This window comes from Dreissena polymorpha, chromosome 3 (genome assembly GCF_020536995.1).
Source record: "Dreissena polymorpha isolate Duluth1 chromosome 3, UMN_Dpol_1.0, whole genome shotgun sequence".
In the NCBI taxonomy this organism is placed as follows: Eukaryota; Metazoa; Mollusca; class Bivalvia; order Myida; family Dreissenidae; genus Dreissena; species Dreissena polymorpha.
The window spans coordinates 73,900,091-73,924,324 of NC_068357.1; the positions used below are offsets into that span (position 1 = coordinate 73,900,091).

General features: G+C 32.7%; 2 protein-coding genes across 8 annotated transcripts in view; one reads left to right on the top strand and one right to left on the bottom strand.

Moving 5' to 3' along the window:
* LOC127874768 (sushi, von Willebrand factor type A, EGF and pentraxin domain-containing protein 1-like) overlaps nucleotides 1-10,667 on the bottom strand; it is a 38,860-nt gene extending 28,193 nt beyond the window's left edge. The window contains exons 1-8 of the mRNA XM_052419359.1: nucleotides 10,539-10,667; nucleotides 6,824-7,003; nucleotides 6,212-6,465; nucleotides 5,892-5,958; nucleotides 5,399-5,557; nucleotides 4,373-4,546; nucleotides 3,494-3,640; nucleotides 960-1,219 (exon numbers count right to left, since the gene is read on the bottom strand). Of these exons, the coding sequence (XP_052275319.1) occupies nucleotides 960-1,219; nucleotides 3,494-3,640; nucleotides 4,373-4,546; nucleotides 5,399-5,557; nucleotides 5,892-5,958; nucleotides 6,212-6,465; nucleotides 6,824-7,003; nucleotides 10,539-10,578 (1,281 nt within the window). The 5' untranslated portion in view covers nucleotides 10,579-10,667. The remainder of the gene's footprint in view (nucleotides 1-959; nucleotides 1,220-3,493; nucleotides 3,641-4,372; nucleotides 4,547-5,398; nucleotides 5,558-5,891; nucleotides 5,959-6,211; nucleotides 6,466-6,823; nucleotides 7,004-10,538) is intronic.
* LOC127874770 (deleted in malignant brain tumors 1 protein-like) overlaps nucleotides 1-24,234 on the top strand; it is a 327,853-nt gene that overhangs the window by 204,305 nt on the left and 99,314 nt on the right. The window lies entirely within an intron of this gene.

Consider the following 24,234-nt stretch of genomic DNA (forward strand, 5'->3'; position numbering starts at 1 on the left):
ATTATATATAAATGTTACCACCATAAACAGCAGATCGATTCATTATATGTTATGTAACACATATATATATAAATTGTAATTCCATATACACTTGGAGACTTTTCTATCGCAACACTTTTCAAACTTGAATATCTCAGTTATGAGCTAAGATTTTGATTTAGAATGTACATGTTATTGTTTTATTACATTTTGTGCAAACTCACTTTAAAATCATTCAACCTTTACGATCGGCCACTTTAGCACGTGTAGTATGAGTGCTTTTTTTTCGTTTTGTACGTGGAAAACATGAAACACAATATTATTTAAAATTTATTTAAATTCCATAATTTTAGATGGGTACATGGAAAACATAAAATCTTTTTTTAAAATGTATGGTCCGTTTGGATATTCAGAAGTGCAACAGCGCATTTGGACAAATTGAAGGCTATACCAATATAATATGTAATAAAATTAGTGTTACGTTGTCCAAGTGTAAGAACCCACCCAAAATTATAATAAATTAAGAATAGCATCCCGGATTACAATTTACTCGTGCAAAAAGATGAAACTATACATACCCCACGTGCTCAAGCATCCAATCGCGCCGATTTTATCGTGAGCTTGCTCAGAATATTGTCAAGTGATGACATGTTACATTTTTAATAAAAATATTCAATAATAACTGAGCTATTAAATTTTGAAAAGTGTTTCGTAAGAAAAGTCTTCAAGAGCATGCTTATTCAGTCTACGATGTTTTCAGTAGTTAATAAAATAATAAATAAAGATCACATATGAAATCCATTTGTCAAATAGAACAGTTAAATGAAGTAATTTCTAACAACTTGAAATAGTCATTTGAAATAACCGTAGCAATTCTTTAACTCATATTGTTAAACAAATCCTCCGCATCTTCATGTTTAATGAACATAAATGGGCTTACGTGGAACATAAGAAGCCTTCATTTTAACAAAATTGCTTACAGAATATTCGCTTGATTGCCATACAACCAGTCCGTTCACCCTTGTCCAGTTCTTCATGGCGCGTCCAGTCACGTTCCACAGTTCAATTGTGGCATTTTCCTCTGTACGTGTCCTCACGTGAAGTGTTGTCCCGGCAGCAGCGAGAGTGTAGTAAAAACTGAGGCAAGCTGCTCCTCCCGGTAACAACGGGGAGGTCATGGAAGATAAAGGGTCTCCAGGAGATATTCCTTGAGGCTCAAAGACTGCGTAGAAATTATCGTCTGAAATAATACAGTTTAATACGTGGTTTATAAGCCGATAAACAGCTATTATTTGGAATTAAGTACTTTTTTACGTGATATGTTAAATATTGCTGAAATCTTAATACAAACCGGTTATTCGGATACTTTGATAACGGATGGTACTTCGATAACAAACAACAACAAAAGCCTTGCGCGAGAGAAGATTTCTTCGGCTTTTTTGCATTTATATTCTGTTCATTTGGTGTTCATTGATTTAACCGATCATCTCAATGACAATGGCACTTCTATTCCCGATTACTCAACACTTTTTACCAGATATAACACACTCTTTTTAGTGAATCAGAAATGCAATTTCGCTAAAGAAAACCGTTATTGTAAGCAGGCAATTCATACAAAATTATGTACTGAGGTAAATTAAAAACGAATTACCGAAACCTTTTCTTATCCATTTGAAATATGATGATAATTCCGAATACATGAAAGATAAATGTTAAACTAATTCGATATCTCCGATGAGAACAGTCTATATGACCATACATTTTTCAGTTTGCGAGTTACTCAACCACCTGCTCTTCGTATAGTAAACGAACTTAACAATTTTAACTAACGTTCTTTTTAGAGAAACGGTTGATCTAAAGCATGTATAATTATGTTCTAATGAATGCACTAAGATCATTTACTTATATATTAGATAGCATGTCATGAAACATCACTAAAACTGCTACTTTGAGATCAATATCAGCGCAGGTAGGTTCGAAATTCGTTTAACTCAACCAATATACAGATGTAGGGTCAGATGAAACGCACTTCCAACTAACGTTACCGTTGCGTCAAAGTAAGTGCTCCCTTTAGGCAGAGCTCAAGATCAAGAGAGTTTTCCATTCTCTGATTAATTTTGTGGCTACGCATTAGTATCGTCTTGATTATACGATTCTTATGATCACAAACGATTTTATTTAGAACAATGGTATATTTGCTCTTAAAGAGATCTTCTCTCCCGTTATTTGGAGCCCTGCTATAAGTAAAATTAAACACGATCGTGTTGATCTACATGATCCGTTGTATTTTCATCTCACTGAATCTCAAGTTACCACTTAAAACAAGTTCATAATGTAGACAATTATTTCCGATTGTCACATGAAATATATTTCTTCAGAAATAAGCATTTTAATCTTATATACAATTTCAATTATAATATTAACAGTATAAATGAATAGTAATGTGATTTTTGAAAACGAACATCGCCATTGGTTACATTTCATATGTGTTTGTAATGAAGTTACACACAGATTCCCAATGCGTCGCGCTTGACTATGCACATTCATTCGTACTTCAAATATTTGGTAAGAATAGCCATAATAAACATACATTCATTTCAGGTAGAAGATAAACTCTGTAATCAGAGTGCCCAATTTGTTAAAAGTCTCTGTTAACCGAAGTGCCCCTTCTCGGGAATCAAAGTGTATGCAACTTCATGAATACCACCTATTAAAACATGCTCTATTTTCGTATATATTTCATTGAATACTGTAAAATATGTTAAGCACAATGACTACTTTACATGCTGGAACATCAAATTTTGCTGAAATGTTTGCTGTTTTTCCAGTTCATGCTGTTTTCCGAACGATTTTTCTATTTTTTGGGGCAAAATTCTACCATTCCTCTGGGTTTATTTTATTTCCAATAGAAAATGCTACGCCATTTATCAACTCGATCATGTGCCTTTCCTAAAAAAACTAATCTTTTGGATATAACTTTAAAAGAAACCGAGGAACTTACCTTTCGCGCGTGGCTTTTGTTTTTCTCTGGGTTCGAAGTGCAATTGGCTATCGAAGTATCCGCATTACCAGCGCGTACAAAGCACTATTTAAGTTTGCTAAGCGGAGTATGAAGAATTTTGCGAGGTTCATCGTCAATGCAATTACCGAATAGCATGTACCATGTAACATACGTAGTGTCTGTGGGCGACTCCACGACAGGTTGTGAAACACCCAATGTGTTATTTATGAACACATTTAACATGAAGTGTGAAGTCGATAGTGCAATTTAGTGCAATATTAACAAATATTTACAAATGAACAATTTTTTAATGAATTAGTTCGTTTTAACACGTTTAAGACAATTTTAATCACTTTTTGTTATTTTTTAGCAATCTTATTTAGATAAAATTGTTATAAATATATTAGAATAGTGTTTTTTGTATCGGTATAATTCATACCAATCCCACTGCAATTCATGTTTAGCATGACTTTCGCTTTATAACGTATTGGTATTGTAATATTAACAATATACCTTGTCCACCAGTGAGAACGGTCCGACCATGTACTGCAGACGACCCATTCCTTATATTCCATGAGTTATCTAATTTGTATTGGCATTGATCGCCACCATTAAAAGAGCAATCGCCAACGCATGTACGATGTATAACGTCCGTTATATCTGCACATATTGTGAGAAAAAAAAACATAAATTAACGGCATGTGTTGAAGGAGCCTTTTCACGTTTCGGTAAAAATACAAAAAAAAATGTTTCAGATTCGCAAACTTTCGTTGTGGATGCATGCGATATTTGTGAGGAAACAGTAATACTGAAAATTACCATGCTCTAAAAACTCGATTATATGCATCTTTTGACGATTTAAAAGCCTGAAAATTAAGCGTTGCAACGCGAAACTGTGAAAAAATTTGGAGAGTTCTGTTGTTGCCGTTATAGTTTGTGAAACTTCGAGAGTTGTCTACGTAAAGTATAAAATTCATCACCCATTGTATGATCACGGATGGCTGAATGTCCTAAGCGATAGACTTTTACTCTAGGGGTCGGTGGTTCGAGCCCAGTGTAGGGTTACTTTTTTCTTTCATTAATTTTATTCTTGTTTTTTAACTTTGATTTTTTTACAGCCAATGTTTACATTTATCAATATAAAGCATCTAACGACAAACTTCAATACATGCCAACATCTGTGAAAAGGCCCCTTTAACTGCAATCGTATGTAAAACACAATAACGAAAAAAGATGTCTATAACGACTTGTATTTGGTATTATATGCACCAATTTGTAAGTGTTTTAACTGTGAATAGAACACGATGGCAGATCAGAAACAATACTTTCACGAGCTGATCAAAATGTTGTGTTTTAGTTTCATAAAACTATGAACACGTTTTGTGAACTTACTTGCTGGAACACACATCTGACATGTGTCACTCCACTGCCCCGAAGCTTTGCATATAGAGGTAGTGGAACCTTTTATACGATAACCGCTATGACAAATGATGCGAGCCAGGGAACCGTAGGTTGTACCATTATGAGAAACGCTTCCATGAACTGGCGCGGTAAGTAATTTGCAGTCTGGAATAAATAATTTTACAACTCTTATGAGTGAAAATAATATTCAAATTCAAACAGAAATAATTAAATACTAAACTTGGAAGATAACGTTATCAATACATTGTGAAAAAAGGCCATGTTAATGGCATTTGTGTAAAAATTGCTTAAATTATTTGGGGTATTTCCAAGGAATTAAATTATTGTAGTACTACACTTCAAATTTACAAATTTCTTTCCTTCGAGTAATTTGATGTACTCATATCATTTTCTCTTATAATACACAGATTTGCACATGTGTATTGTAAAATATAACAAAAATCGCCGAAATATATTGTTTAACCCCCTTTCTGGAACTGACTTTCTGATAAGCACATATAAAGACAAGACTGTAAAATGGAAAACAATTCTTTCCTATGTAAGAGGCTTGACACGAAATATCAACTCATAATTTATACAGCTAATTTGTGTACTTCAATATTATAGTTTACTAGCATGTTATGAGGTGCAATATGTGTGGTTTCGTTATCAAGTTACTTTTTGTAGAATTATAATAATGATGTACGAAAAACCTGCAGACAAACTAATTCAATTCACCTATTTAATTGTTAAAATGTCGCTCACTTTCCGGTCATATCGGCAAGAAAGTGATTAGCGTTCATAATCGAGATAAAGAGCGAATATTAATACGAAATAAACGCTAATTAATTCCTTGCTGATATGGCTTATAAGTGAGCGGCATTTAAACAATCACAATAAATAAAGGGTATACAGCTGCGAAAAAGACTTGTCTCGGCATGGACGTCGCCATCTTGTTTGTCACGTGATTGCTCCTTCTGTATACCGATGCTACATTTTTTTTATAAACATGCATACCTACAGGTTGACAGACTGGTGCTGTATTATTCCATCGCCACTGACTACATGTCAATCTAGAATCTCCGGTCAGTCGAAAGCCGTTTGCACAATTAAATTCAGCAGTGTTATTGTTGTTGTAGGTGATGAAACCGTTATCTATACTCAACGTATCGCATGCTATGGAAACAAAATAATCGAATTATCAGTTGTTAAGAGGCAGCATCAGATCATCAAACTTTGATCAACTTTGATTCAATCTGTAAAATATGCGTGTTAAATAAGCATCCTAAAATGTCCGAATAAGTAGCCTTAATCAACCATAATCAATTAAACTTGTTGAAAAGTAAAAAAAGCCTATTCAAATACGCTAAACATACAATCGTGTATCGATATGGCAATGTATTGTTGAAAGTAGCCGTAGAATACGAAGACACAGAGTTAGAATTTGTGTAATTGGTTGTATCAGTTGTAGTAATAGTTGAAGAAGCAATAGTAGTAGTAGTAGTAGTACCTCGGTTAACTTTCACATTATCTAATCCGATAAGTGATGCTCTTTCGTCGTATGCTTTAAATACAATCTAAAAGGCAAATCGGTACTGATTAAACATAACAATAAAGCACTTGTTGCGTGAATAATATCTCGTCTTTTTTATCAATAAGACGAAGATTTAATGTACGTATTAATCCGTTTGTTTCTGAATAGTAGATGTACATGTTGTTAGTCAGGTTTTCGCACATTCGCTCAATTAATTTAAGTCAAAATATACACATGAGATACGACCACCATTCACTTTTTGATGTATTTCTAATTTTGGATGAGCACATATTTACCGTGAAGTTATCAGATTCCGTTAAGGTGATATTCTCTTGAGTCCAGTTCATTTTACCAGTATACGAATGATTCCAATGGGTTTTGGAAGTTTGACTATACGAAACGATAGTTTGTAATTGAAGTAAACCCTTTGGTCCATCCATTGCGTACCAAAACAGTGTCTGGTATTTACCAGGAGGAAGAGGAGGAGATGTTATTGTGGCAGTTGTATTGGTGCTGTTTATCGGTTTGAATACAATATAGAATTCATCATCTGAAAATAAGTACTTTCAATTAAATGGTGCACAGTTCCCGGAATTTTAATAATTTCAATGCAAAATCTGCGTCAACGGCAAACATCTTGATATGTACTGAAATGTTTATTATGAGATTTAATGTGTAACCCATAAATTAATATAATATTATATTGCTACGTTTAATTATACGAATTATTAAAAATGCAGTTTGTTAAAAACATATCTTATCTGCTTTGGATTTAAATATTTCAACATTTAAATAATTTAACATATGTTAGTGTTTACTGTATATCAAAATCGAGAGGTATGGTGCGATATGTGCACTAACCAAGCCAAAAAAGCGGCAAATTTTAGAGATTGTTATGACTTAAAAACCTTGGCCAGTTGTCAACGCTTGTTGCGGTGTCGATGTTTGGTTATTGACTGTTTTCCCTTCTGTCGGTTGCCAATCGGGCATAGCATTATAGCTGCACGTGGTTTTGTTCTTGAAAGTGCAACTAGCCTCTGGTACATGAAGGTAGACAGTGTCTGGCACAGTGATGCAGCAAAGGCATCCTGCACAATAAAATATATACTTTTTCAAGGACACGATGATAGTTTCGTATTAAATCGAGTACATGATGTAAAAAATTATATTGTAAATGTTAAAAGAAAACACGAAAAGTGTTTTCACAACTCTCGAAAGTATTTTTCATTTTCGCTTTTTTATCCAGCTTTTCACCTTAAATGACCTTTACATAATACCAGCAGACCCGAGTGAATACATTCAAAAATTTCATAGGCTGATTTGAGTTAAATCTCCCAGACCTTTGGCTACATCACTGCGTTTGTGTACAACATAAATGAGATATAATTGTTAAGTGAAAGGAAATCAAGACTACTCTCTGGATGTTTATGCGACACATAGACACTTATGTTGACCCAGTTACAATTGCGCGTAACATCCATATCGCAGAATAACAGGGTACGTACTCGGCCACTTCATCGTCCGTGGAAGACAAAGTTGATTATCGATGAACGTTGATAACACAGTACGCTTTCAAAATGAGAAAACAAACGCTAGCGAAATATGAAGTGAATAAGATAAGACGGTAATCATTTAATTATCTAACCACACATAATTGCCGTGTACGGTTAGCCCGTCGTTCCTGAAAAACTGAATAGGCTACCGCAATGTGCCATAAATCCTTGATAAAAAACACAGCTTGACTAAATTGTTTATCGAAAAGTATTGCGCTCAGATCTTCATTTACAAGAAGAACAGAGATTTTAAAAGACCCGAGTCTTAAGAAAATTGGTCTTATGACATATGCGGCCAGCGTTGCTATTGCCTAGCCTGCCAATCTCGCAGTCTGGTCAGGAGATACCTAAAGAAACCTTGTGTGATTTTATAGCGGACAGCGCAGCTCCTGACCAGAACTCGCAATTAAACAGACTGGATTTGAGCTACGCTGACCAAACGCCGTAAGGCCCATTTTCGCATGACGCTGATCTCAACGCGTTTTTTGAGTATGTCGAACGAAAACTATTCAACTATTATTATACGATATATTTCGATGGTAAAGAAATTAACTCATACTAAGCCAAGTTAGGCCACATATGATGTGATCTTCGTAGTATACTTTTTATCTACGAATACTATTGTGTGATTTGAATATACGTGCACAAAATAATACACATTTCATGCGGTGGATATGCAAAGTGAAAAAACAACAATTAAATATTTGTTTAAAGTTTAAAATTAAATAATTTAAACACGTTATTTTTTCTAAGTTTATTTCATAATCAGGATATACGCCGAATATTTCTTTTTATGAATATGACACATCTTTGAATCTCGATTGGCTTTGAGATTGGGGAAATATTCATATAAAATATTACTTTAAGACAATATTGGATCGTAGCCCTAAGTAACGTGCCTCACGCACCACAAATAAATGGCAATATATATTACTGTAAGTATTAATTTAAGCGGTCCTGCGTAAATGACCTGTGTCGTTTTAAGTAACGTGTTCACTGATATTGGGCTTTTTTTAATTTGTCATTTAATGTTTTAATTTTATAGATATGAAGTATATTAGAACGCAAATATAAAAAACAGAAAGTATTGTTACCTCAAAACAATTTTTAAAATGTCGTAACATGGTCGTTTGAATCGAGAAGCAACCGATAAATACTTTCTAGCATAATCATCACAATTATATTTCACTATGCGTTCTTGAGCTTTTGTAAGCAATCTACGTTTTGACATAAATCTTAAAAAAACAAAACAACAACAACACAATATAAACACTAAAATTCTTCAATGTTTTCGCGTGTGAAATGTTTCAATATTTTCTTTAGTTCAAACGATGATCAATCATGAAGGAACATGTTTCTTCCTATATGTCCATGAAATTATTTTGTTCTATTGTGAACACTATTCTTGTATTTATCGGATCTATGACAAAACATTTAACAATTGTCATTGAGTCAATCTGTGAAAAGGTCATTTTAATGAATGATAAATAAATGGTGTGTGTTTTTAATTACTAAAGAATGTAGCTCATATTAAGCATATCAGATTAATATTATTATATGATGTACATTTGTATTTTATTTACCTTATGTATTCGTCTTGTGTAGTGTCTTGTGAAGTATGGGAAATGTATTAAAGAGGTGTGTTTAAGAGCTGCGCCATTTCAACTTATTTTTTCATTAAATCAATCAAATACCATATGGAACATTAAAACATATCCTAAACAAACCTCAATTAATACGTAAGTCTTATATCATAAGTAACTTTGTACGTTTGTGGACATATAATTTAGATTTAAAACAGACACAGAATAAGGCTTTATATTATTTCATTTTTTAAGTAGAGTATTAAAGAAAGTGTTATTATTTAGAGCTTACGTATGGCAGTGTAATATTAATTTTTTGTAGGCCCGTTGAATTGAGGCAAAACGTATTTATTTCTCTTAAAACATACAACTGGTCGCTTTGCCTAAACCATTTGGTTACATCTTAAAATAATGATATGCTCCCTTTTGAAACAAAAACACGACATATACCAGTCGCACTGACGCACTGTCCGGAAGTCTGTGCTTACATTTCTTCTCAGCCACAATTGTGCCTTATATAGATAAATTTTAAAATGCCTTTGCACAAATCTAAACCATCCTACGACGTCGTTTCGCATAGAACAACCATCATCTTGCCGTAAAGTCAAGGTCACACTTTGAGGTAAAAAGTTAAATATGCCATAAAATAGCTTTAGAATGCGTGCCTCGGTCATAACTTTTCTTGATATTAGTGGATTTTAAAATAAAATCATCGGACGACATATTATATTAAACACATATTTTTGTACCTCAAAAGTAATTTAAAAAAACAGGTAGAAGTCAATGGTCCACATTAACATGGCCGTTTACCAGCGTGTCTGAACTGTAGATTTGTCATTCTTCATGAAACTTTAAATATATTCAAATGACCATCATAAGGAAACGGCGTAACGCCGTTTATACCTGTCCCTACCTAAGAAGTCAAGGTACCACTTAAATGTTGGAGCTCAAAGTTGGACATTATTGGACATTATTTAGGTTGTTGATTGGCAAGTTTCGCGTGTCTGTCGGTCGGTAGATGAGAACATCAATATTGTTTATATTATTTTAATAAATATTTTTTAACCCCCCCCCCCCCTAAAAGAACATAATTAAATTTAAGCTTCTAGTAACGACGTTGTCTGAATTGTAAGACAGAAAAGCACATTTACGTCTGCATGACGAGTACATGATACAAATTACGGTAGTAATCCCATGTATATCAATGCGTAGAACTGCCATTACTCACTCATTGGAAAGCCTAAAAGTAACACTGAAAAGCCACTGCATGTCACTTCGGATTAAAATGCTCTTATTTAAATGTCCTTTCGTGGGTAGTTACAACAATGTTTATTTTTGCAATATTCGTCGCAAAATTAAAAATAACAGTTAAACATTGCCTATCGTATGTTTATATTAAATAATAAACTTTAGCTTATTTAAACTACAAACACATATAACAATGAAAAGTTATAACAATGTTGTAATAAATTATTAATGTACATTACCTGATAATAAGAAAATAACATTTAGTAGCAGCATAAACATTTCCGATTCATTCACTGTAACTCGTTAAACTAAAATGTATGTGTTCGCGATGGGGTGACATATAAAGTTGTGTATTACAACAATTTATCTCTGCGCAAATAGGGAATATACCAGTTTAAATCTAAATAAACTCAAAGGATCACTTTGATATCAGACAATTGTATTTGTTTGCGATATTGTATTGATAACTGATATTAGCGTACATCCTTTTCGTTCACATTACATCAAACATTTGCAAGATAACACACAATTATACGAGGCGCGCCTAGATTATATATGAACAAAATCAATGACGCAAAAAAATAACTATAGCAGTACATTATAAGTAAGTGTATAATTTGAGATCCATGAAATGAATAAATACGCCTACACTTTTTGGCCACTATTCAAGAGTTTTTGTAATAATATGTGTGTTCTACTTGTCCCCAATAGCTTTTTAAAACCTATAGCAGAGTTTACGTTGAGCTTCTGTAGACGGCTTTAAAGAATTCCTAATACACCAAAGTTCATTCGAGCAGGATCCGGAGACTTCGGCATACATTCGTCATGGTAAATTTTGTTCCTTCTCTTCTTTTTAGAAATTGGAGGGTTTGTTAAGATGTGTAACTCAAGACATTGTCATATCGAAACACTATTGAACTACGAAGTTCTAGAAAAAGTTTCGGAACATCAGTGCGAAGAAGCGGCTTTAACATCATATTGATATAGAATTTGATATTACGCTCCTTTGTTTTTTAATCTAGTTTACCTTCTTTAAGAGATAGCTACCCATGACACGAACCATTTAGCAAAAGAGTCCCTCTGAATAAACTTATGTTTGTCGCTAACCCTTTCCACTTTCACATGTAGCAAAAAATGGGTCGCTGGTATGACCAAAGTAAAAATAACTTTGCCTAATAAAAAGTAACAAAGTTCCTTCATCTTCCATCTCTTAACTTCATGTATAACTACCATCATGATCTATTCATCCTCCTCTTATGTTCGCTATGTTAAGCTCCTAAATTTTACTTAGTCAAGCATACAACATTTTGGTGATAATCTTATATGCAATTCCTTTTAAATACCTTTCAGAAAAAACATCTCACGTTTGGTCGGTGTATTAACTTTTGGGATCATACGATTGTGTTTTATGATGATGTCAGGTGTGGCCACATTGCAAGAATATATAATGTTTGGCATAGGAAGACCAGCATTGTTATTTTGCCTTGATGTCTGAAGAATCTATACATTCTTGGCTACACAAAAGCCGTCGTTTTATCTATTTAAGAATGTTATAATCAGATACCTAAGTAATTTGAAATTTCGATATGCATTTAAACTATATTTTTCCCCAATTCGACGAATTTACCATCCTACAGCGGTTACTGTAGTATCCTGAAGTAGTCTTCATCAGTGTTTAAGAATAAGAATAAGATTTTTTTATGTCGAGTGGTGTGCTCCTGTATATATATTATAATGTTATTAATTAGTTGAATTCATATTGGCTTCGTTATTGAGCTGATGACAGCCGTACTGGCCTGAGGCCGCAGGCCGAAGGACAATATGGCTGTCTGAAGCTCAATACCAAAGCCAATATGAATTCAACTAATTAATGACAATTTAATTAATTAACTTTTTAATATTATTCAGCAAGAAAAGCTTGAACTTCACTTTCGAATTACAGGTTTTTGCTATTAAATTAAGTATGAAGTTTTGAAAAAAGGCGAAATTTCTGTTCTATACAACTTATTGGTGCACATAAACAATAGCATTTAAAATAAGTATATGACGAAAGATGCTTCCTAGACATTACATGATGTAGGAACACAATATGACAGGTCGCGAAATTATGCAAAATTTACCCGAATAACCATGATAACATTCCAGCAACTCTGGATCCACTACCGTTGTTTTAAATACAACTCAGAAAGACAATAAGGATTGAAAATTTACTTATTGCCATTAGGAATTGGATTTGTAATGTGTAAATCCTCCATGATTTCGAATTAGTTTTGCTTTCGGCGTTCACGGGTACGACTAAAATGCGTATATGACTCATATCCGCGGATATGACTGAATAGTGCGGATATGAACAGATAACGTTTTTTTAAATGCGTTTTCCTTTATGTTTTGATATGCAAATCGTTTTATGAACAAAAATACACTCTGTGCGTGTTTAATGTTTAAGTCAAATGAATTGTAAAGTGTTTTTCATTGGCATTTCAATTACAGTAACTCCCAATTCATATCCGCGAATATGAACGACCGGTCAACAATTCCGCAAGCAAAATCCATACCGAAATTGAATCTGTGAAGCCGATATATGTACGATTATTATATAAATTCATATGGTCTATATCTTCCGACAAGTACAGACTTTATTTCGCAGGATTTGAATAGTGAATGTCTTCATATCCACATTTTTCAGTCATATCCGCGGATATGAGTCATATACGCATTTTAGACGGACCGGCGTTCACTGTAGCTCATTGAAAATATTGAAAGTTGTTATTTATGTACGCTCAAATATTGAACCTTACTGTTGTGGTTATACTGCACTATTGTTATTGTCAAAACAGGGAGCTGAATATACTAGGGGCTGAGTGCTTAAAGTTTATTTTTAAAGATTTAAATTTTTGCACCAAAACTAAGCATACAACTTCAAAATGGCGTCCTAATTGTCGCAATTTTAGATTCTCTTATAAGGCCGAGTTTTTCCTGATTTCTGATTGGCTGAACCTCGTGTTGGCCGACCTTTTTCCGTATTGGCCGTGTTTTTTTCCATATTGGCCGCCTTTTTCTCGTATATGGCGAGTTTTGAACTTGATTGGCGAGGCTCAACTTGTATTGGGCGAACAAAATGAACACATTCTCGTCTTATATTATAAAGTTAAGTAGTAATGACCGGTATGGTATTACGGTGTTCTGTTAGTGTAACTCGTTGTTTCGCATCGTTTACCGCCGGACAGAATACAACGACTCTTCGCAGGAATGTTCCTTAGGTGGTCCTCTATGAAAATTATTCTACGTGTTATGGTACTTCAATTTATTTAGTCAATGGCCAGAACAAAAGTATTTTTAAAATGTTCCAATTCTTTTAATATTGTCACAACTGACCCTTCCCGTTGGTCTCCAGGTTTAAAATAAACGTACATGATGAAACTTTTTCAATAATCATCTTGTGTGAAACCGCAGCACCCACATATTTCATATTTGGTGCGTGACAGCATATAGAGAAAATGAACAAAGATAGTTCAAACTAGAACAGTCATTGAAAGGCCCAAATACCCCGGCAATTGCTCATTTTAAGCAGGTTAAAAACTTTATTAAATTAATCGCCATGTCCACGGGCAAATAACTGTGCAACATACAGCGTGACATACACACCTAATGTCTTGAACTGCTATTGAGTTTAATCAACGCTCCTGTACAGTTTGCGAAGATACAGAGAAAACTGGTGTTCATACAAAGTACACGCGCACTAATGTAAGCATCTATAATTTGCCTGAGTACTCGGACACATCACTCTTAAAATAATATTGCAACATACATAAACAACATATATGTTCAGTTTTATGTTGATAGGCAGACAACTTAAAGACAATTTCGCGACGCAAATTAAACACCTGCCATTCAAAATCTATTATGTTCCTATATTTAACTGAACACAACTGTACAAAGAATATCGCGACGTGAAAATGACGTCTTGCACTTATAAATAGCATCAATAAAATAGCATTACAATTTCACATTGACACGCAGAGAATTCAAAGAAAAGTTGATGACACAAAGAACACGTGTAAAGCGTGACAGGAAAACTGACACATCCCCTGGCGGCCTTGATTTTCAACAGACCGGAATTTCTTTTCAAACTTGGGCGAGAAATTATTAGAACAAATGTTATAAGCATATTTTAATGAGATTTGACGAAAATTCCTCTTCTTGAGTGTACACACGGTTTCTCTTTAGCCAAGTAAGGAACGCTGCCCCGCCCCCTGTTGGCCAAGTTTTCAGAAGACCGAAATCATTTTCGAATCAAAAGTGAGCAACCAGATATGTTCAGGCTCGAGATATTGTTATAAAGTAAATATATACAACTTCTGCTGAAAATTTACATTTGGCAAAATAAAGAGTTTTTACCCTTGACATAATACGTACGGAGATCAAGCAGGTCTGTCCATTTATTGAACGATTTGTCTGTGTGTACGAGTCATTTGTTGAACCATTTACAATCTGTCACGGTGAATTCTAAGAATGGCTTATTTAAAGAATTGCATTAGTGGAATTATCTCTATTGTGTTTGAAGGCCTTGAATACTAAACTATTTTTAATCAGGTTAATACTTATAGCATGTAGTGCATGGTTTATAAGCATGTGTTTATACTTAACATAACGCGTCGCAATTTACAGCCAAATAACACCAATTGTGTTTACGTAATCATTGACTAATTGTATTCATAAGTATTGTGTACGTCAGCATTTATCAATGTTTGTTTTATGCTATTGTTAGTCAGCCTTTATCAATGTTTGTTTTATGCAATTGTTAGTAATGATATATAATTGTAATTAAAAGTTTACATTTCATACGTACTTATGTTCATATTTAATTTTCGATTAGTGTATTCACCGATATATACAATTAATAGAATGCCTACATATACGTGTATCTCAAGCTAGTAAGCCTCAAGTGGTCTAGCGGTGTTTGTAGTTAATTGTAAGGTCCCTCTTAATCATTTAATAGCATCCATTTGTTGACCTGCCCTGTGATTTGTCATCGATCGACGTCAATATTGAGTCAAAGCACTTCAAATTACACCAACTGCCCGTGTTTCGCCAAAGAATTAATTCATATATATAATAAATAAATAAATAAATAAATAAATATATATATATATATATATATATATATATATATATATATATATATATATATATATATATATATATATATATATATATATATATATATATATATATATATATAGGTAAGTTGTGTAAAATTGGATGATGATTGAAAATAGCTAGTGTACATTCGTATTTGACTTTGACCTGTATATGTTACCTTGACCTCTGAGGAAGGGTGATATATTTTTACACACGAAATGCTCTGTAATCGTGCTTATCGTCAGTGGAAAAACTATAATTTTAAGTGTGAACTTGACTTTTGACATATCGAGACGAGTGTAGGGCGCTATACGTCCGGTCATGATAACTATTAATTATACCAAATAATTTTAAATCGATCAATATATCTTAAAGTTATGCTATGAGAGGGATATTCAAGTTGCTTCATGGCTAAATTCGACATTTGTCTCTTAGTGTGACCTTGACTGAACGAAATCCGTCTCCTCGTTGTTGTTATGTGTCAAACGGTATCTTAAAATGCGTGACGATTGAACATTTACAGTCTGAACAGTTGTTTACGACCAACATTGATAGTTGAATTATTTTGTTTAACCTCCACATTTAAATTAGGTAGACACGTTTACAAGCGACTTGTCGTCGTTAGATGAATGCATCTGTATCAAGTTATTTCAAAATCCATCAATAACACACACACACCGGTCACCGCACGACGCCGGTCATAGGGTGGTCCCAATAATTAACCTTAAGCAGTTCGTACTTAGCTAAACTTAAATTATTGTTTATCTTTCGTAGATTGTGGATCTTCGACTGAACCTAAACTTGGCAGAATGAACTTCTCTGCAACGGTGTTCAGGTCTAATAAAAGGGCCATATGTGATGCGGGTTATGTGTTTTCTAGAACAAACACATACCTCATATGTTTGAGCAACGGTTCGTGGTCATTTAACGAGTTCCAATGCAACCCTGTTGGTAAGCAACTCGGGAAGAATTCGGGAAAATAAAATGTTACTATAATTCAAAACGTTCACGATTGCAGTTTTAGGTATTCACACCATAAAATAACATTACAAATTGTTAAAATATCAGTTGTCAAACAGAATTCCATTTAATTTTGATTTTGTGAACGATATTCACATACTGTGAATACTTAACTACAAGAGGTTATCAACAAATCACATATGCTGGAAACAAGACAACTTTTGGCACACGCGCAATTATGGTTTGCGACATTGGGTACAGCCTAACTAATTGCCCTGGTGTAATTTTTTTTCGAGCGCCCGCAGATGATCATGCCCTCGAAAACGTGTATTTTCGCTATTATTGCATTAACAAATCATACATACCAAATAAATTAAAATGACATTGAAAACAATATGTCTTGTTCATTCAACATCGGCAACAAATTCGCTTATTTTATATGACGTCATACAGTTCAAGGTTGTGTTTTACATATGCCTCACTCGGTCATCATCAGAAATGACGAGGCTTTTCCTTCGGATAGGCAGTTTCCGATTATAATGTGTTTAAACAGTGGATGAATGCAAATTTAAAATGCAGCAGCGCAAAGTAAGAAATGAGGAATTGTTTTGGAATTTACTGGTCTTGACGGATAAATATATCGTAGAATAAGTCATTGTTTTCATAGATGTTTCTTTCGTAAAGGTCTATCTTATTTCGTTCCAACTAAATTTTCTAAAAGTTAATACTGCAAACATATTGTCATTGAAGTATTTCAAGCATACAGCAGGAACGTTGAAGGTACAAAACACTTGCAGTGTACATTTACAGCAAAGTCTTTTGAAAGTATTGAGTAAATAACCTTAACTTCATTGACGTTGCCAAGAAATAAAGCTGTTGTCAAGAGAGTTCAGTTGGTATAATTTGAAAAATGGATTGAACTATTCATTGCCTTTATCCCTGCATGAATGAGGAAACTGGTGCTTATTCAGTTCCCCATTTATGCTTGGAAAGTCGTCGAACAAAGTTCATAATAACTTCATTGCATTCACTGAATAACTCAAAGAAGACTAAGGGAAGTAACTGCGCGTGGACCAGTTTAAGAATATGAAAATCACATAACAGGGCTTGAACGGCACGTGAATCGCCTTGTTAATACACGATTTCTCCTGTTCAAGCCCTCCTTTTGCCAATTTTCTTTACCTCGCCAGAGGGCATTATAGATAGAGTTTATGCAATAATATATGTTGAAATTATTTTAGTATGTATATTTATTCAATATAAGATGCGCTTCAATTAACCGTTTTGTTTAGCGCAAAAGAATGATATTATATATATATATATATATATATATATATATATATATATATATATATATATATATATATATATATATATATATATTATTATTGTGTGTAGTAGTAGTGCATATAATAATTTACATGTTATTTAATAATAATACAATAGTTTTTATTATTCATGAATCATATTACAGTTTGTCCATCTTTAAACGTCAGTGGGGATGAAATGGATATGAATACAAATGTACTACAATTAAAGACCCATATCAAGCAAACATGTCAATACATTTGACACCTAAGACATGGTTTACCGAATTTTCCTGTTAGGTATTAATTGTTGAACACTATTTGTTGTTATGTCAACAAGTTGAACACAATAAGGAATTATATCAATTTTAATGAAGTATTTCCGGAACTTAATTTACTTAATAATTTTTAAGAAGTCCTGTTTTCCAGATGTAGACTGATCATCTCATGTGACATTGTCAGATTAGAAATAACCATGTATGCGTGAATATATTGGCAAGTAGCAACTGCCATTTTGAAATAAGCAAATGGCAAATAGCAACTGGCATGGCGAACCATCCTTCCATTTAAAGCAGTAATAGTACACTTCTAATTCACAGTTACTTATTTGGAGGCCTAACTTTCGGACGAACGAATTTGAAATTATCGTTTCCTCTTATTTTTGAGCATGTTAACGTATATTCGAAAAATCGTATAATTAATTGTGAAGTTTGTTTTAAATACAGATATATATTTATAATTATGATTACGTTTTCTTCTACACATTCACATTTTATTGAGTCAGAATACTCTGGGCATTACACATCAATAGTAAATGGAAAAATGAATATATAACTGAATGTTAGTCACACTCTTCATTTTGTATTTCAGATCAAAGCCATTAAATCTAATCCGACTCAGGAAAGCATTACTGATAGTCTCGATCAACTTTCCAACGTGACGAATAACTCGCAAAATGAGCAAGGAGAAAATAAAGAAAACACAATTTCTGTAACAAGTGGGTAGATAAAGAACGTTACAAACATTTTAGACACGATTGTTAATGCAAGTTCTAATGCTACAACTATTTAATTCAGGTAAGACATGCGTGCACTGGTAAGAAAAATAAGATAAATGCAAATGTAAATAATACCTTCTTGCGTAAAAATGGTACACGACATATCAAAAAGCTGCAGAATGCTAAATAATCCATGTTTGTGTAACGTAATGTACATATAATATATATAATAATAGAATTTATCTCATAGAACCTTCGGGTAGGGTATACATATAATATATATAATAATAGAAAAAATTCATTTGAAAGAGTGAGTTGTGTAACGTCATAGAACTTTCGAGTAGGGTATATATATAATATATATAATAATATAATTTATCTCATTGTACATTATTGTGTTGTTATTGTCGTGTTATTGTTGTATAAACAAACTAATTTAGGAAATAGAACCTTCGGGTAGGGTGTAATGAAATTTGAAAATTGATTATGTAGATGTGTAATGTAATGGGTTATAATGAATATATTACTTTATGAAAAGTCAATAGAAATATTTCAGCGAGATGTAACTAACAGAAAACATAAGAATCGTGACTCGCAAAATGCATATAAGCAATTAGTAAATACATTAAGCGGGGAGGACCAGAAAACATAAGATTCGTGACTCGTAAAATGCATATAAATAATTAGTAAATACATTAAGCGGGGAGGACTGACATTCCGATACGTGTTCCAGGTGTGAATACACCTGTGAACACAAATTGGCTTGTCAAATTACATAGGGGCCCGCGATTACAGGCGGTGTAAAATCTGTAGGGATCATACATCATCTGTCTATATACGTCAAGATACACACGTTGACGTCCATTACTTGTTGACAGGCGTGGGTCACGAATTAAGCGAATACACAACGGGATCAGTATAAATAACCCTCAAAATAGGCAGACGGTACCTCGCTTTCTCTTAGGAATTATTCACGTTATGTTATTTACTTTGACTTTGAAATTATTATAGTACAATTTTGGTGTTAGGGAATAGAGTAAAATAAAAGAAATATTTTAGACATCAGAGACTTGTTTTATCTTCACTAAAGTACATCCGATTACGTGACATTTGTTTTATAAAACATGTCAGTCTGCATGTATACAATCACAAAATACGTTTGTGTACAGCTTTTACCAAATATGTCACATATATTTACTCTACTACGTACGATGCCACTGACAATAAAAGAAAGTCCGATTATCGTGACAATTTAATGTTCAGCTATCATTCGGTTGCATTTATCTGCAGAAATTCTTACAAACAACTAGTAACATGATGCTAGATGCCAGCAAAACTGACTCCTTTAAGTCTATCGAACAAAACAATAATAATCAGGTAGGCTTTAGCATAGTGTATAGTTTTACGACATGAATGCCATCATGATTGTCCGCCTTTCCATTAAGGAGTATTTGCAAAGTCATCATTTGTTTTTGTCCGTGGCAGTTATCTTAGCTGTTAACATTTTCCATATTAGCATTATGAGGTTGATTTATACCACAGATAAACGTAAGTATAATTTAAATTCAAACATAAATATTTGCTTGAACAGAAGGGGAAATCACGTGATAATCAAGAACGCGACGCCCAAGCCGATTACTTGTATTAATATTTAAACGACGCTCACTTTCCAGCCATATCAGCAAGACAATTACTAGCGGTTATTTCGTATAAATATTTGCTCTATATCTCCACTACACTCGCTGCGAGATTTCATAGCGAGAGGATCTAATTACAGCTCCACTAACAAAATTTGTGGGAAGATAAAGTCGAGCTATAAACTTAATTTTAATACGACATTCATGATAATCACCGTTTTACTGATTTGAGCGCTTTGTTAATTTAATAATATTTAAATATTGCATCGTTTATACAATAGAACATGTCTTATACAACAAAGAAGACCACAAATAGTATTGATCTATTAATAAAAGCAAGCGTATGTTTAATAAATATAGGATCTGGCACGAGTTGTCATAAATATCATACCATATTTTATTAAACGAGTTCAGGAATTTTGATAGTAAGCGAGCCTTTTAATAAAATATGGTATGAAATGGCAACTAGTGTCTGATCTTTTTAAAATAAATATTTACGCAAACATAATGATAAATCCAGAATGTTATTTACATTTCGTGGCGTCATTTGACGTTGCAACGTCATTTCAGCAAAATAACAAAATGCGATTGGTCAATCAAACAAAAATAGGCCAATGACAACGCTTAAAAAGGATACTACACATGTGTAAGATAAAAAATATTCGTTATGGTTATATTACATGGGAAACAGGGTATGGCATGTGATAAAATACATTTTATACAAGGTGTTTGAACCAATTAATAGCATAGGTTACCGTTCTTTACGCAATATATTGTAAACCTTTTTATTATTGAATCATATTAAATTGTAAAACATACCTCGAACCACGGTAACCTTTCAGGATAGGTTGCTTCAAGTTGTGGATCGTTATATTGGGATGATTTCAATGAATATCAATTCCTCGCAAATTGATTCAATTACAGTAAATACGACCAACCATGGTAAGTACCATTCATATAAAGTGCTGATGTGTTTGTTTAATATATCCACGTATGCGTATACTCTGATGTGTTCGGTTTCGTTCCGGTTGCAGTAAATGTACACATATATTAATATGTACTTTAAGTGATGCATGTTAGTCGAATAGAGAAACATACTCATACTATCCTAAAGAAAATCCAGGAGATTTCAAGACTGCTGTGTTTTTACCTAAATCATCATTGGAAAGTATGTATAGATCATACTAGATATTTTTCAATAAAACTTTCATAATACATTTGTAAATGATCAATTGTACGAAAAAAAATTCATTCAATAACTGCGATTAAATACTATTTCATTCATACTCTCACTTTTATTTACAAATCCTGTGACGCCGATCAGCATCATATAATGCTAACCTACCACGACCATTAAACCAATTAGTAGAGAATATACGATTTAGTAGGAAAGTAGAAACCTTGTTAATATGTAAATTTTTATTTTTATTCATTTACGCAAGCTATTTTGCTTATTTTGATACAATGTTTTTTTTTTTAATCTGTGATGAACAGTTGAAAAATGTGAGTTCGCCTTACATGTAAACAGGTACCAATTAATGACGTAAAACGCGAAACAGTTTATTTACAGGTTAGTTTAAAATCAGACTTATTATTTCAGTGATGCCAAGTCGGTGATCTCGTCAGAAGTTATATCGGTCAATCTTGATAACTGGCAAAGTAATCCTAATTTCAATATATCATTAACATTGGCATATTTTCAGGTATGAATATGTATTTAAATGTCATTTTAAAACATCTGAAAAATTTAAAAGTTTCGTATGCAATCGATTACACATAAATATAATCCCTTTTATACATTTGTTGATTTTATCTATTCACAGACAAATTCGGCCCAACCAAAATGCATTATTTGTTACATGAGGAGGTGAGCAAAAGATCATTTTAGCAATATAACGATTTAAAAGTGACCTTTTCACAGATTTTGGCTTGTATTGAAGTTTGTCATTAAATGCTTTATATTGATAAATGTAAACATTGGATCTTAAAAGCTTCTGTAAAAAAAAAAACAATATTTAAATTAAAGAAAGAAAAAAGTTACAATCAACTTGGCTCGAACCACTGTCCCCTGAAATAAAATTCTATCGCTTAGACCACTCGGCCATCCGTGCTCATACCATGAGAGTTGTATTTTATACTTTATATCGACAATCCTCGTAGTATCACACAATATAATGGCACAGCAGAACCCTCCAAATTATTCAAACGTTTCGCGTTGCAACGCTTTATAATTTTTCAGGTTTTTAAATCGTCAAAAGATGCATATAATTGATTTTTAGAGCATGGTAAATTTTCAATATTACTTTTTCCTTACAAGTATTATAACTCCAACAAAAATTCGCGAATCTGAAACATATTTCTTTCAATTTTGTCAATTTATAAAAACGTGAAAAGGCCCCGTTAACACTTTAATATACAAAAACAGTTTGCATTGAAACGAATCATGAAATGCCATAATTTTCATATAAATACAAATTGATACAATTAGACATCAACACAAATATAAAGAAGGTCACGTTAGAATCACCAAAAGAGAGATACATTTTGTAAAATAAAACATTTTTTTTTCTCATTTATTTTTCCATGTTTGATATTTATATTGACACCAGTAAACATTTGCAAATATAAAAAACATGGGTTTTATAAAATAAAAGTCACATTCATTCAAATTATTTTGAGCTGTACATAAGTATATATAAATATGCTACAGTGTAAACATTCATAAAAGTCTTTACATAAACAACATATATTGTTACACAAAACACGCACACAGACATACACACACACACACACACACACACACACACACACACATAAGCACACACACGCATTCACACTCAACACACAATGTGTTTAGACGGTTCTTGAAAAAAATATAAACATAACATTTTCAAACATGTTCAAATCATAATAAAAAAAGCTCTCAATTCTAGCTTGGGTTAAAGTTATACGTTAGGTTGACGTTTAATAAAAACATAAAACATACTTGTGTTAAGATTATGGGCACATTTATATTCAAAGAAGTTATCTAAGTAGTATTGGTTGAAAAATATCTAATAAAGTGGATCCATTTTTGATTATGTTTTTCATGTTTGTTTTTAATGAGGGCAATTTCTGCTTCTGTCTGTATTTTTAGCTTAAGATAATTCTTAAAAATATTGAAGTTTGGGATGCATTTTTTAATTTTCATGTTAAATATGAATGTTTTTATTAAAATTAATATAAAATTCAAAACATCGCTGTAAACTTTTTGTCGATAATGCCAAAAAAGGCAATTTCTTTGTTTAATTTTACTTCAATATTCACTTGTTTTAGAAAGTACTGCAGTTTTGTCCATAATTCTTGAATGTGAGCGCATTCCCAAAATAAGTGGTCAATTGTTTCAATGTCTGATTGGCAAAACTCGCACAAACTACATTCTTTCAGTCCGCATTTTGTTAAAAATTTATTTGTTGGTATTATTCGAGATAAGAATTTATATTGGAAGTTACGTAGATATGTATCAATTGTTGACTTAAAAGGAATTATATATATAATTCTCCAGTCGGTATTTTCGTTAAGATTCAATTGTTTTTTCCATTTCATTTCAGTACTGTTGTCATTTGTAATTTGTGATTTTTGTTGTATACTATAAAGTGTTTTGATTGTTTGTTTGGTATTCTCTATTACATTACGAAAAGTTTTTTCTGGCAATGTTAATGTATTCATCCCTTGTGTATGTTATATTGTTTTATATTCGTTTGGAATCGCGGATAATAGTGAATAATAATTTAAATATTCTTGTGTATTTATGTTATATAAGTATTGAATTTCATTAAATGTATAATATGTATTTCTTCGATAATTGTATAAATTGTTTTTACACCCTTATTATACCAGTTTACTATAAAGA